General features: G+C 37.8%; 1 protein-coding gene across 1 annotated transcript in view; it reads left to right on the top strand.

Annotated features, from left to right (window-relative positions):
* Positions 1-16,071, top strand: part of LOC118800858 (vacuole membrane protein 1-like) — a 77,950-nt gene that overhangs the window by 42,153 nt on the left and 19,726 nt on the right. The window contains exons 7-10 of the mRNA XM_036561019.1: positions 668-799; positions 8,931-9,011; positions 9,700-9,816; positions 12,678-12,739. Coding sequence (XP_036416912.1) covers positions 668-799; positions 8,931-9,011; positions 9,700-9,816; positions 12,678-12,739 — 392 coding nt within the window. The remainder of the gene's footprint in view (positions 1-667; positions 800-8,930; positions 9,012-9,699; positions 9,817-12,677; positions 12,740-16,071) is intronic.

The following is a 16,071-nucleotide window of genomic DNA, read 5'->3' as shown; positions in this document are numbered from 1 at the left end:
TTTGTTTTTTTTTTCTTTTAAACCCGTGCAGTCCGCTGTGCTGCTAAATGAGTGAAGGTGTGTGGTCAGCTCAGTGTCTAATCAGCCTTGTGTGACTCTTTTGTTCTGTGCCTGGTAATAACGTCCTGTTGCTGTGGCAAGTGGCGAGCTAGTTGGCTGACCGGTGGCTCTCTCTATCGCTCACTCATTTCTTAATTCTCTAATTCTGTCTGTGCTTGGACCTAGGCCAAGTTTCAGTACCATTACTAGGGCTTTACACTAGAAAGTTATTTAATGGTTTAATATGGGTATTAGTGCCTGGCTGATTTCAAAGTTTAGTCACCAATGTCAATACTTAATACATTTTTAAAGAAATTCAGAGAGCCGTTATATGTCAGCTAAAATATTTCCAAAAGTTCAATAAAATGTTCAGTAGTTTTACTTAATAGTTAATTAGTTTTAACTGTGCATTTTTAGTTGTCAAATCTCTTAAACTCAAATAAGCAGCAGAGTGACAATGTCTTACATAAAGCTGTATCAGACCATTACTACAACAGTATTGTGCTGATTTTTCTAGTTACTCCTGTTTGGACAAACTGACCAGGCTATTTTGTGTTTGTGTGTTTTTATGTGTGTGTGTGTGCGCACTCATGCATGTGCATGTATGTTTGCGTGTGTGTGTTTGCAGGGTGCAGGGACTGCTATAGGAGAACTTCCCCCCTATTTCATGGCTCGGGCTGCTCGATTATCAGGCACAGAGCCAGATGATGAAGATTACGCAGAGTTTGAGGAGATGCTAGAACAGACTGACACTGCACAGGTGTGTCCACGACCTTACCTTTCTCTTCCCTTTCATCTCTCTCCCCATCCTTCCCTCACAGAGTCTACCTTCTTTCTCCTCCTCACTTTTGTCATATTCTATCTGATCTCTCCAGCCACACATCTTACTTTACCTCCACTTAAGCCAGACATACACTGTATGATTTTAGAAAGATTGTTCATTGGCGAAAACTCACGGTGCATGTTTTAATTGCCTGTTGTATAAGAAAATAATACAAAAAAATTTCAGTTCGGTTGGACAGTTACTCTGGTATCTGCACTCTCCTTACACTGTACGCCAAACAACAACTGATGAAGCTGAAATTCAGCTGGATTCTGAAGATTAATCCTCAGTGGCCAATTTGGGTATAAAAATAGCCTCAAAGTGTACAGTGTGTGCCAAACAGCACATGCCATGCCCTTGGTCTTAAAGGTGATTCTCTGGTAGGTCTGACATCTTCATTTTCACCCTTTCTACCATTTCACTCTATACACAGCTCTGCTTGTTCCACTGAGTTATTATTTTTTGTCCTAAATAATAAAGTATATCTTGACATGAAACAGGTAATAGCATTTATTTTTTAACAGGCCTCAGCTTTCTTGAAAACAGGTAAAAGTTTAAGAATGTCCTCTCACAACGCTTCCACTAACTGCAGAAGCGTCCATTAAGAGCAGATTAAAGACATTTTAGATGTGCAAAACAAGAGGTTCTCGCAGATGGAAACCCCCTGAAATCATTTCACAGAAGTGTTTTGTCAATCAGCACATTTGAAGCCAAATCTGACCAAATATTTTGCCACAGAGTAAACAAGGCCACTATATTTTTACATGTTCAGCAGTTTTGGATCCGTCATGTGTCCTTTTGTTTATCTTCTCGCTTTGATAGTATTTTTATCCATTTGTTTCTCAGCCACAGTGACTAAATAAAGATGTTTTAAGAACTGTCATATGCGTGTATTCTGTGAGATGTTGCATCATAGTTTCTGACCTCTTTCTGGTAATAGTTCCACTAAGTGGGACGTTTCTAGTCATTTCATTCATGCTAGGGAGATTTTATCATGAATAATGTCCTCAGTGTGACTTAAATGTAGGTGTGCTGATCTAGTCATCGTTGTCAGATCACACGCACACTACAGTTGTGTAAATTGTGTTTGCACGGTAAGCAGTGCTCAAAAAAAAGTGTATGTGTAAATCTGTGTCTGTGTGTCCATTCAAGACAGTCTCCCATCTGTAACCTTGGCAGAGTGGAAGGTCTGCTCTGAGACCCTGAAAAGGGATGGAGAAATTAAGAAAAAGGCAAAGTGACTGTTTCTCTGAAAGATGCTTGTCTATCACTTTATATGACACGGTCCCCTTAAGTGTTTGACTCTGTTTTACATCGCTCCGATCTGGTCCTCCTCCTCCTTGTCCTCCTCCTCCTTGTCCTCCTCCTCCTTTCTTTCTTTCTTTCTTTCTTTCTCTCCCTCTCTCTCTCTCTCTCTCTCTCTCTCTCTCTCTCTCTCTCTCTCTCTCTCTCTCTCTCCCTCTCTCCCTCTCGCTCTCTCTCTCTCTCTCTGTCTTTCTCTTTCTCCGTATAACGGGCCAGGCAGTTGGTGTGTCTACGGCATGTGGCCAGCAGCTCCTGAGCGCAGGTTTCTCTGGCTACAGGAGCGCGTCCCAGCCGGAAGCCTTCCTTCCCCTCATCTCCTCCTCTTTCCTCCTTCGCTCTCGCTGTCATATGGGGCAGAATCTCACATCCGCCCAGAATGGGACCTGTATCCTCTTTAATCCTCTCTGTCTCTCTCTCTCTCTCTCTCTCTCTCTCTCATTCTCTGGATCTCTCTCTCTTGCTCTCTCTGTGTGTCTCCCTCTCCTGCACTCTTCCTCTCTAAGGAAGTCACTTTTGACTGCTGAAGAGTTCTCTTTGATTCGTTCTTCAGTTGACGATGTTTCGCACTATCCGTCTCATTCTGCCTTGATAGCGCTAACCTTCCGGACAGGAGCATTTGATAAAACGACACATGCGAAGAGAGATGGCCGACTTAGCTGACAGGATCACTTTTTCTTCACCAGGATTTCTATATCTTCTTATGGAACACATTTCCTTTAACATATTTTTTTCCCCACACAGCGGTGTCCGCTCTTGTCTTACACACCGTAGATGACAAAAAACAAACATTTAAAAAAAGTTTTTAAGTAGGTTTTTTGTTTATTTTTTGAGAGAGAAACATATGATTCTGTGTGTTAGTGTGATGTCTTCGATGGCATCGGCAGCGTGCGAGTGGGTGTCCTTTTGGTCGGCCCTTGCTCCAGGTCAAAGGTGTGTCCCAGTTCACTAAAGGCACTGTGGCAGCTGCTTATACACCAAAAATTCAGGATCACCTGTTATGGACTGAGCATCATCCACCTTTTTTACGTCTATAAAACTGGAGCTCCATAAGAAACTACAAATCCTTAGGGATCTTCTCCTGATTATAAGGAGGTGATGCTCACTGCATTCTTTTTCAGATTTGTCTGTTTTTGTGTACCGGTGGAGAAAATCAGTGTGAAGGATTTAACACATCTGTAATGGTTTAATTTTTATTCTGTGCAACGAAACAGATCTGGCACACAAAGGGTTAACCCAAATCCAGCAGTGAAAGGGTTATCGTGCTTGGGATTTTTACAGATTTTTTTTCCCGCCACTTTAAGAATTTGTAGGCATGTAAAGAGTTAACCTGCCATTAGCCCTGGCACTGAGAGGGTTAATGAGTCTGTGAATTCTCAGTTGCCAACTCCCAGGCAGGCGAGTAAATCTGTAACTGGACTGAGCAGCATCTGTGCTGGGCAGGGCGTGTGTGTGTGTGTGAGAGAGAGAGAGAGAGAGAGAAAGGGAGTGAGTGAGTGCCTCCTCCTGCCCCTGGCTCCTCTCCCTCCCTGATCTGTGGTTAGCCCCGCCCCTGCCATCACGTGACTTCTCTGAAAGTCCCCCCTCCCGCTGCCTCCCCCCATGTTTCCAGTAAATTGCTTGAAAGGAGGGGGTGAGTCAGAGCAGCTTCCCTTCAACCACAGCTTGTTAAAGAATTTGTCAACGTGGACTCCAGGGCGCACATTACCCCCCCCCCTTCCTCCTTGCAATAGATTTGAATTTTTTTCCTTCTTTCTTTGGAACGGTCTCTGGGTCGGATTACGTCAGGCGCTCATAATCACTTAACTTCCTGTGACACACTGTAAAAAGAGAGGGAGAGAGAGAGAGAGAGAGAGAAAAAGAGAGAGAGAGAGAGAGAGCGCTTGTGATGGCATCGAACAAGTGTGTGTGTGTGTGTGTCAGTGGCGGGGGCAAGAACATGTCTGTCTGGCTGCGCTTAATTCAGAAAAAAAATTAAAGTAGCTATAAACAGTGTGATTGAGTGTTGACCTAATTATGACCAGCCTCTTCTTCTTTTTTTCCACCAGTGCAAATATGCAGATTTTACCAGACCATCAATTTACTCTATTTTTCATGAATTGCATCACATATTTTAATTGGTGTCCTGTCTAAATTTTAAACCAAATATCGATAATTCCCCTGAACGCTTGGTATGATCTTACGTTAATCGTCTTTTGTACTTCTTACTAAATTATTCTTCAATACGCCATATTTAAACTTAGATTCAAAACTTGTAGGCAAAATATATATATATATATATATATATATATATATATATATATATATATAAAACTTGTATATAATACATACTTATGTGGCATAATCTTTAAAAGTGCTATGGTTTTAAATAGCATTGATTGAAATTTTTTTTTGGTTGGTTTGGAGTGGTGAAATCTGGGATGATGAAGAAAGCATTTTTTTACAGTGTTCCAAAATCAGGAAAGCCTGTCTGAAGCATTTTTTCCCTTTCATCTTTTGCATCAGCCTTTGTCATCTTTCTGCCTACGAGAGCCTGTTGCGCTACTTATACAGTAACTTTTTTGTGCCTGTCAAAAGACTCTAGGCAGAAGAGCAGTGAAGGTAGATTTTGTTCTAGGCGCCAACTTAAATAGGACGTAAAGTTTTGCTTTCAGTCAAGTTTAGTGAAATAGTGACAAAAAGTTAATTGAGGTTCCATTCATCCCCCATTCTCATCTAAAACCTGACCTACAGAAGCAATAAATAAAGTATTTAACACTTAAAGATGTTATCTCACTTCTATAAGGTGTTTGAACAATAAACATCAACAAACTTCATAGCAGAGCTGACGAAGAATGGAGACAAAAAAGGAAAAAGTGAAGAACGGTGCCAAACCCAAATCAGAGGGCTAAGAGCGAGTCCCATAGTCTTAAATACTGGTGCAGTTTTGACAAGATCTCCTAAGCATAATTGCTGGGAAGCCCTGCCTCAGGGGATGGCCGGGTGGGTGCTGGTAAGGGCGGGTGACAGTAGTGGGTGAAAGGCTTGCCAAATGGGAAATTTCCATGATGAGTAAAAAAAAAATGCTACAACACCTTGAATAATTTCTGTAAATATTACAGAAGTCTGTAATAATTAATAAAGCCGGAATGAATTAATACATGGAACATCTGTGGTACTGTAAATAGACAAGTACAATAATTTTTATAATAGCAGAATGAGATGTATTGAGAAGTGTAGCAGAAGGCTTGTGAGGCGTGTCAGGTAATACGGATGTTTGCCAGCAGATAAAGGATAAAGGGCTCTATGTTTGGATGGGTTAGATGATGATGATGAGAGACTTGTGACTGGATTTGAATGCTGTGATTTAGCCTTGACATTACTCAGCATTTCTTGTGACCGTTAGAAGTGGCTTACTCATGTGGCATAATGCCTCTGTGATGAGAGTGGGCACTGGCGTCTGAATGTGGCTCTTTTGTTGCCATGGTACAGTACAGATCCCGACGGGTCATGCCGTCAGTGAGATAAACAATAGACATTCCTCCCTTTTGAACAATAGACATTCCTCTGACACTAGGGGTAGCCATCGCTGGATCCGATCAGGAGAGAGAGAGAGGAAGAGTACAACAGAACGAGTGCAGCTGTTGCTATGTGTAAGCCCAGCCTCTGCGATTGGACAGAAAAGATTCTGATTTTTAAAGTTTGGCCAATCATAACACAGCTGTGTCCGTTGGCTCTGGACCCCTCCCTTCTCTCCCCCTGCCAACATTACTTGGCCTGATTTGATGTCCATATTAGGCTCGATTCGGTCAAATCCCCTCCCATTGCCAAATAAGAGACCACTCAAATTTCAACAGACTTTCGTGTCAGGGGGACAGATAGGATGCACAGCATTTTATAAACGAATTAAAGATGAGCTCATCAGCCCAAGGGGTCAATGTATGATTTACATGATCATCTGTCAGTGATCTTTCTGTGTTAATACTAGTCTTTTCACATTTAGTCACTGGAAAGAATTTTTGAAAGTTTTTCATTTACATAATGAGATGTTTGTGGAATCATTCAGAGTCACTGCACAAAAAAGCTTTAAAAATGTGAAAACATTGTATGTGAAATGTGTATGAATATGCATGTGAGTATTGTTGCTGTTACTCTCTAATGTAGATGTTGCCCTTTGGATCATATCTTAGTAAGTTGTGTTAAAAGTAGTAAGAAGTGTGACTATTTTTTTCTGTCTTTTGACTGTGGTTGATTTAAAACAAAATAAAAATCTTTTTCGAGAAGGATTTTGTAAGTACAAGAAACAACAAAAGAAACAAGAAACATCTTGATCTTGTCTAAAGTGTTTAGAACATTAAAAATCATCAAAATATTTATTAGACAGAAAGTATGGAAAAAGGGCATTCCAGAAATAATTTTAGAGACAAAAAAGCAGTAATGAAAACACCCAGATGAGCACAGATGATCATGTATTGATAGCCATTGAAACCTTTTTTGAATCACAGCTTTAAATGAATACATTTACAGATTTAGTGCTTCTATTCAAAAAAGCACCAATTTCAAAAACAGCATGTTTTGATTTTTAGGGTTCTGCTGCATTACGATTCCAGAAGAATTCATTTCACCCTCACCTTAAAATGACCTTAATCTTCTTCTTCCCAATGAAGATGCACAGGGGGAAAAACATCCATGTTATTAGACTGAAAGAGACTTTTGTCAGATTGCAAAGGATAGCTGGATATATATGAAAGGCATTTCTGACTCATTGGAATGACCTAGGGGAGTCTGGTGTTGCTCTTCATCCACCCATTTGTAAAGGAATATAAAAAGGTTCATGGATCTCTCTGGTAAGGGTTAATGATTTGTTATATTTTCACCTTTTAAGACATTGTACTAGTTTTTTAATACTCAAATGGTGTTTTCACATATTTATATCTGTTGTGAAAAACTTGCAATACTAATGTAGAAGTGGTTCAAAATGACAATGAGTTAATTCTGAAATGATACAGGTAAACAGTTCCTCCTCAGATCATTGTGATAGAGGAGGGAGGTTTAATGGGTTTGTTAACCCACTCAAGTTGGTGCAGACTTTTTATCTGTTTAGTTTCTTCATTGCAAAGACTTTGCAAGGAGCACTCCGTATGTAATGAACAGAATTCATAAGAAAATAATTGTTAATAAGAGACACCAGATGATGTGGAAGATGTTAAAGAATGTTCAAAATAGCATAAATGTTTTTGAGCTGTGTAGAAAGACACTCAGTGAAGCCCGCATTGTGTTCATATACCTGGAATCCAGCTTCTTTGCAGCTTTGAACACTCTCATCCCCACATTGTAAATATACCTTTAATTATGTCATCTAAAATCTTGCTGTGGAAAAGATTATATTTCCCATGTACATCACATATACTTTGAGCATTAGTAAGCAATTTAAGAGATGCTCTGCCTAGAGGAGGTTTTTTCATCATTTAAGATGGTATTTTAATCCAATTTGTTCTTCCGTTTTATGCTGAACACTCATTTATTCAGAAAGAAACGAATAAATGAGAAGAAAGTCAAAGAAGTGGTGTAAGCCAAGAATAATTATTGAGCATGTGTGGGATTTTAATCATGCCAGAATAACTTAAAATATATGTTTCAATATAGATTCTGTTAATGGTTTCAGTGCTGTTTGATAAAAACAGGCATCTGCATTCAAAGCATTTATCATTTGTGTGTTATAAGTTTTCTTTAGATTAAAGTGGACTGAGTTTTTCTGTGCTTAGTTTTCTAAAGTGTGCAGTATTTCTATTCCACACAGAGTGTATTAGAACTCCAAAAATGTTTACATTGTAAGATTTAAATGCATGTGCAGTTTTCGTCTCATAAAAATAAAGGAAAAATAAAACCGGTAAAATAGCAACACTGAGAGCATCTGAAATGAACGAAGTTCCTAAAATGATTTAAAATCTTTGTATGAATTATTGCATGCAAACAATTGCTCATTACTCTCAAAATCACACCTAGTTTACTAGCACATTTAACAATAAATAGTAATAAACTATTTATGTCTTTATTAGGTGTATTGCTCTCATTATAAATGAAAAAAATCAGTACAATCAGTAAATGAGTTAGTTAAATCTGTAATGTTCTGGCACAATTTAGATTAGATTTCAAGTTACTGAAATTTTAAATTAAAGATTTAAAGATTAAATTAAAGATTTTAAATCAATCAGAAAAAAGGAATAAAGTACAGCTTCTTAAAAATTCTCTCAGAGAAAAGGGTGTTTTAAACGTGCTTTGTCCAGAGCACATAATAAGGCAGAAGTGTGTTTTTAAAAGAAAAAAAAGTTGTTAAAAGATCAGCAATTTGTTACAAATTTTTACACTTTTTAAACATCAGATTATTATGTGTCAAAACTTTTTCGCATGAATTCTACTTGCTGTTTTATTTGAACTGTAAATGCTTAATTTTAATTTTGTTTTAAAGCCCTTTATCTACAGTTTGTCTGTTCTAGTGTTTGATGCACACTGTATTCCTGATAATTTAATTATATGAACAACATTTTAATGAAAGTGAAATGAATTGTTTATTATTTTAATTTATTCTTGGATTTTTTTTCCATTTTTAATTATTTTAATTAACAGGCAAGATGGGTTATCATTGGTGTCCTGTGTATCCATGACTGTACTTTTACTGACTGTTTACTTTAGTGAATCTCTCAATGTTTCCAGATAACAAACTGATCATAATAACATCATTAATCACAGCAATAATCATGCGATTGTCTTTGTTTTTGTTCTTTAGGATTTTGCCACCAGAGTGAAGCTTGCAGTGCAGAAAATGGTCCAGAGAGTTGGATTTTTCGGAATACTTGCCTGTGCTTCCGTAAGTTCTTGTTTTAACGTGGTGACATCTTAATTTTACATGTCATTTATTTTTTTTGGCAGCCTTTCTTTAGATCTCCTCAGTTACTTTAATTATGAAAAGTGACTAATTTTAGGCTGTTATCTTCTTTTCTCTAAACTGTTCTGAGCTCTCCGTTTTCTGAATGAAGCATGTCAGTGCACATTAGTTCTGGAATGCAGTGCTTTTGTGGCTGCTTTGTTACTCCTTATACTGTGAAATAATATACTGTAAATTCATAATTCTACACTCTCAAAAAAAAGGAGTGAACTGTCACTGGGGTACATCTCAGTACCTTTAGTCAGGGAACATTATGGTACCAAAATCCATTGAAATTATATTTTCTAAGTTGTATTATATTCACACACCTGGTCTTGTCTCCAGGCTTTTTAATTTATTGTTATACTTTAAAACATTAGGTTATGAAAAGGTACAAATATGTACTTTTCACCTGGAAAATCTTTTTTAAGGTACACAATTGTACCTTAAAACCACTGTTGTACCTTTAAGGTACGCTTACATTGTTTGAACCTGAATGAAAAAAAAATGTACCTGCACAGTACCTTTATTTCTAACAGTGTAACACAGTACCATGCGATTATCATAATATGCTTGAATCATCTTTTCTGTATTATGGTTCTACTGTATTGCTATTTTTTCTCTGCTCTAGATCCCAAATCCACTCTTTGACCTCGCAGGAATAACCTGTGGACATTTCCTAGTGCCTTTTTGGAGCTTTTTTGGAGCCACACTCATTGGCAAAGCAGTAATAAAAATGCACATTCAGGTGAGTGTAAGGAATGGATGTCTTTGTTGATACTGAATCTTTCTTTGAATTGCTTCTTTATCTTGATCTTTAGATGTATAGATTTACATATTTAGATCTTCTGTTTGAAAAACTACCTGTCTGGAAAACATGGCGTCTTCGCTTTCTAGGGTTTTGCTGCGTTGGGATGCCAGCAAAATCATTCAGACCCAACTGTGTGTAAGTCATTATAAGAGGCAGCCATTTTGTGTTTTGTTGCCCTCCATTTTGTGAATATCGCAGCTGTGCTGCTCTCCACAGGCGACGCACTCCAGTGCTGGCTCCAGAGTCAGATGTTTAGAGTTAGGATAAAAAAGCACTGGAATGTGCTAAATAGGTTATTCAGTAAAGTGTGCTGATATCTGTGCAAAGCTGAAAATACATAATCCTTACATTCTTTTTGCTGTTTGTTAATGAAGTAGTCCAAAAACCACAATCACATCATATTCAGTAAAAAATCTTTAGGAGTCCAAGTTTGAATGTAGAAATTGCTTTTGGCTGTGTGTATCTGTTGGTAATTATGTTGACATATTGTTATATTTATATGTAGTTTTTTATGTATTTTGTTTTTTATGAATTTTGACCTGCCTGCCTTGTTCCAGTAAGCTTAGTGAAGTTATCGAAAGATAGAAAAGACTCCCTTGATAAATTCTCAACAAAGTAGTAAATGAAACCTCTGATCTGGCCTCTGCTCACACACTTGAATGCTTATTTTCTCGCTCTCACTCATCATTTCTTTCTTTCTGATTCTACTTTAGATTGAATAGAGCACATTGAATGTAGACACTTTGCATGTGTGTGGGTGTTGGCTGTTATTCAGACATCTTCTGTGCCTGAAAAGTCTACAGAGTCAAACTTGTAGATCAGGTGAATTGAGACATATGATACTACACGTTCCCATAAAAACCCCCACACACTGGTCTCTTCAGCAAAGTCTAACATTTCACACTTGCGTAGTCTGTTATTTTTGCACCTCAAAGCCATCTGCTGACTGCTTTGAATGAGATTGATTGGTTGACTAAGTGACATTTAACAATCAATCAATCAATCTTTATTTAAATTTGGGGTACATTGAGAGAGACCCTCATTTACAGTGTAGTCAAGCCAATACAGAAATCAGGGATTTAAAAAATTGGATTGTCAAACATACCAAGTGTTAAAAAAAAAGTAATAAAAGAATCATAATAGTAAATGTAATAGTAAAAAAAAAATCAGTAAACCATTACAAATGCAATTATATATATATAATAAGTAACAGATCATATAGGGATAAAATAATGACAACACAGTTAATGAAATAAATAAAAGAATAGGTAGATGATATAGATAGATGTAAAACAATAACTTGGCACTAGCTAAGAAGTAAAAGACAATAAAGCTCTTTCAGGCATTAAATTCTATTTTGTTATACAAAACCAGAATTCACTCTATTCAAAGACGAGTTTTAGATATTCCTGCACTAAAAGATTGTGATCTTTTTGTGATTGTGATTAAATGAAATGATGTTATCTGGGTCTAATAAAGCAGCTGTTAGACTTCAGCCATTTTAAGCAAGATCGTTTTTTCCAACAAGGATGTGCATCTTATTTAAATGTGAAGATTCAAAACAGTGAAAGTGTAGATACTCAAGGTTTTAATTGCCTTTAAAAAATGTAATTCGTGTTTCTTTTTCTATTCACTGAATTATGTTGCTGTGTTACAGAAATGCTGTCCTCATTGGTTGATATATTGTCTTCTAAACACTGAAAAAAATATTTAGATATAGATGTTATATAATAATATATAATAGGAAATATAATTTAGGAATATAATTAAATAAGATCACCATGATGTCTTTGTTACAAGAAACAAGATATCATTTACAATAAGTAAATGCATATCTAACTAATTTACAGTGTGAACTGGTTCACACAAATTCACATTTTGATTCATAAACAGAATAATGCTGTGTATGCTGAGTTAGATTTGAAAATTTGGATTTGTGGCTTGTATTTGAAAGCATAAAGTTTTTTCCAGTATTTACCTCTTTAGTACAACGACACATACAAAGACTCCCCGGCTGGTTGTGTAGAGAAATCCAAACAGTGTCTGTTAAAGGACATGCTTACTTGACACAGTCACAGCTGCTTGTTTTTGTTCATGGTGGGGGAAACCTTATGGCAGAGAAAAACAGTAATGAGAGCATAATGAGTGATTTTAGACTGATTGAGTCGCACCAGTCACCCTCCACACACCCACCCCCCATCCTGCCTTTTATCATGACTGGCCTGGGCTTGTGAGTCATCAAGATCCAGACTGGTCTGCAGTCATCACTGCTACTGCTACTTGTAGTCTGGGTCTAAAAAGTGCCGACAATTAAAGACAAAAGATGACACATCTGCCTGTCCGGCCAGGGCAGACCCCTCGACTTGAGGTTCTTCTTGTCCCTCATTCTCCTCTTTTTCCTGTCATCTACTACCTCGCTCCCATTAGTTTTCTTCCACCCTATGTTGTCTTTGTGTTTTGACCCATGACCCTCACTGGACTCATGTCATCTAAAGGTTGCTTGGCCAGGTCTGTCTGGTTTGCTGATGTGTCATAGCTTTGAGAGGTTAGTTTGTGTCTTCCACCACAAAGGGCCTCTTTCTGCTAACCACTGTCTGGTTGCTCCCTCAAGGACATTTGAGGGCCTGTAAGGTGGAGGTAGGGGTGGGGGTTAATGATGAAGCCCTGAGCATGTCATGCAGGCCCTCTCTCTTATGAACCCATGGTGTACTATATGACTGAATGAGTGACTGCATTTCCCTCATTTTTCCTCTCTCTCTCTGTCTGTCTGTCTGCTTGTCACTCTGTCCCTCATACAGAAACTGTTTGTGATCATTACCTTCAGCAAGCATATAGTGGAGCAGATGGTGTCCCTCATCGGGTGAGTAATTCAAGCCACTGACTTTTATCGGGGGGCCCATGAACAAATGGAAAGGAGTATGTATGTCTGCGTGGTTTTTGTGTGATGTGTGATGTGGGGTAGGGTGGGGGGGCGGTGGGTAAAGCACCTTGATGTAGGAGGAAAGGGTTAAATGGGAAAACAAAGGATGGACAAGAGTCATATGTGCCACTGAGCCCCTTTGTTCTTTTTTTTTGGCCTTTGCTTGGGAAAACCCTTTGCTTTTCTTTCAGAAATACACCTTCTCTTGTGGGCTTTACACTAAAAGTCTGTCTTGAAATGAATGTACCAGCATCTAACAGCATCATTTATAGGTTTTCAGCTATTGTATTTATATATATGAGCCTTGAAGCTCTCTGCTTAACTCTGTCAACTTAAATGTAATTCAGTGGTTTAGGTAGAAGATCTGAACATTTTAGCCAGGAGACAAATTAGAGTGGTCTGAACATTCATTATAAATTGGATGTTATATAATTTCTCAGACAAGCCTTAGAGGATTTTCTTTCACATTCCTTGTTCTTTTTTATTTTTTACCCCAATACTTTGTGGGGAATCATTGCATTTCGTTGCCAAACTTTGTTGCATTTTGGTCTGATGACCTTCAATCTGATTATATGGGTTAAATTAGCTTTACACTCTCATTTAAAAGGAGATTGATTTTATTGTAGGGTTTGGTAGGCTGCAGACAGTGAGTGTATTAAAGGCTGTGACGTAGCCAGTGTGATGCCTACACATCTAACAGAGTCTCTGTCACAGCCCTGTGGCCAGCGGCCCCTCTAATCTCACCATATCACACCCACTCAGCCTGCATGCTGTCTCATATAAAGACTCCATAATGAATCCGTGGTCTATAGTGACTGGGTGGGATACACTGTGTGTGTATGCGCCTGTATGTGGGTGTGTGGGAAGTGATGGTAAGGGAAACGAACACCAAGGGATTGTGAGGGCTTGTTGAGTATGTTTTTTTTTCTTATTGCCTTCAGGGAGCTTTATTCCTCACCTGTATCAGTGTGAAGGTGTATCTGTTGAGTATGTAATTCTGTGGTGTGGTGAATGTATCATGGAATGGAGTAGGTATCCTAGGCCATAGCCTGACTTTATTTTTTTATTTTCATGAGGCAAAAGAACGGTCACTGGTCAATGAATGTATAAAATCCAGATCTGTCCCATACATATACATTTAACATGCATCAATACGACTAATGCTGATTTTTTTTTCATGCAGGCACACAAACATTTATAGGAAATTTAGAAATTGGTGCTAAATTACCTTGATGACCATAATGGAGAAGTGCAACACTTATTTGTAGAGTGTTACAGATGCAGTCAAATTAACAAAATGCTGGCATTTAACCACAGCAGTCCTAAACTTGCTGCTTTTCCTGAGTTTAGTGAATGTCATCAGATATCGGTTTGAAATACTGGTGAATGTCACAAGTCTGTCTGATGTCACTAGTTTTTTAAATCAAATATCTGCCCATACTGATATGATTGGGATATCATTGTGCATTCCTTGTATAAATTCTTAATCCTAACCATTCTGTTCTGTGACAGTAGAGATGTCTGACATAACTTATGGACCTCACAATCAATGCAATAAAAAATCTTTATTTGAATTTAACTAATCAGACAGTTTAATTTATTAATATATTATATATATATATTTTGTAATTTATTTTAATTGAACTAATAATCTCTGCACACTGTATCTGATGCTTGGCCCAGTCGTTTATAAAATACGCTTCTACACTTCATGGTATGGTACTGTAATGAAGCACTACAGTGTGGCGCGGTAGAGTGATGTCCTCGAGCACCTGTCCCCAGGGAGAGCCCCCATCCCTCAATGCTGAGTGTCAATAGGCCAGCCGCTGCTGAAACCTCAGACAGAGATTGCATCAGCTCCCTACTTCATCACAAATGTGTTTTTTCCTTTTCTTTTACTTTCAAGAATGCTGATGCTGTAGGGAATTTTTACAAATCTGTTTCCAATGAAAAAAAAGTGTCTTGTTTTCCTCACATTTTGTCCAAAAGCTTATGACTAAGTAGCAGAGGTCAGCAGATTAGTTATTTATGAGTTTGTTTTCCATGTATATGGTGCCATGCAGCACGCTTCTAGTGGGTGTGTTAAGTGCATTGAGAATAATCAATTGATGGTAGAGGGTATGGATTAAGGGCTGTGTGTTCTCATATTTCTCATAGTCTCTTTGGGTCTGTAGTAGATTAATAGTATTTTCTTTGTCATGATACAAAGTACAGAGTTATGTTGTAGGCAAACTGGACCACTAAGTATATTTGTATTTAAAGCTACACTCTCAGGAAAAAAGGTATTAAATGGTCAGTGGGGTGGTACCCCTCTTGTAACTGTGGCGGTGCCCTCAAGGGTATGTTTTCAGTAGCTTTAGTTAAGGAACATAATTGTATCATATTCCATTGCCGTTATATTTTTAAAATTGCATTGACTTTATACACCTTATCTTGACTTCAGGTTTTTTATTTTATTTTATCTGTTTTAGAACATTAGGTTATGAAAAGATACAAATACGTACCTTTTCCCTAGAAAGTAACTCATTTTACTCCTTAAATGACCAGGACCCACCGACAGGCCCAAAGTTTTATTATACACTTCTTTAACCTAAGAAGAACTCTAGATTTCAAGTCCCTGTAGTAAGCCTAGGATTTTAAGGGGTTGAAGTGCATAATTGGACCGTAAGATGTACCTGCACAGTATCTTTTTCTGATAGTGTACTTGATCTCTGTTATACATAGAGTTGGTTTTGTATGAATGTGTGTATGTGTGTGTGCGTGTGCATCATGAGTACAACAGAGATAAATATCAAAATGCTTGTAGAGGATCTTCCTTACTATTTATGTGTGTGTGTGTGTGTGTGTGTATGGGTACGTACGTGTGTGCATAACTGTTGAGAGATCAAAAGATAAAATTAGTGAAACCGACTGTTGAGAACTGAGCACCACCAAGCACCACAAGCACACGTTTCTAGTGACGGACAAGTTTCTGTTTCTCTCAGAAACTCTGTTTTTTACTTGTAGAAAGTTTCCAGATTTTAACATCTTTGCAATGTTTTTTCATCATAAAGTCCCCTTGTAGGTCTAAGGGTTTTAAGGTTGATCCACTGTATTTATAGGCGATGTATTCCAACACGAATGCTTTGCTTCCCTCCCGTGTGTTCTTCATAACTGTTAAGAGTCTCTCTATTTACTCTTAACACAAGGTCACAATTTCTCATCTACTGTAGCAACATTTTTATTTATTTATTTATTTATTTTTTGCAGAACATCCCCTGCTATACATTTAC

Source organism: Colossoma macropomum, unplaced genomic scaffold, assembly GCF_904425465.1.
Source record: "Colossoma macropomum unplaced genomic scaffold, Colossoma_macropomum, whole genome shotgun sequence".
NCBI classification, from domain to species: domain Eukaryota; kingdom Metazoa; phylum Chordata; class Actinopteri; order Characiformes; family Serrasalmidae; genus Colossoma; species Colossoma macropomum.
The sequence above is the reverse complement of the archived record's forward strand: the minus strand, read 5'-3'. Positions and strand labels throughout refer to the sequence as shown.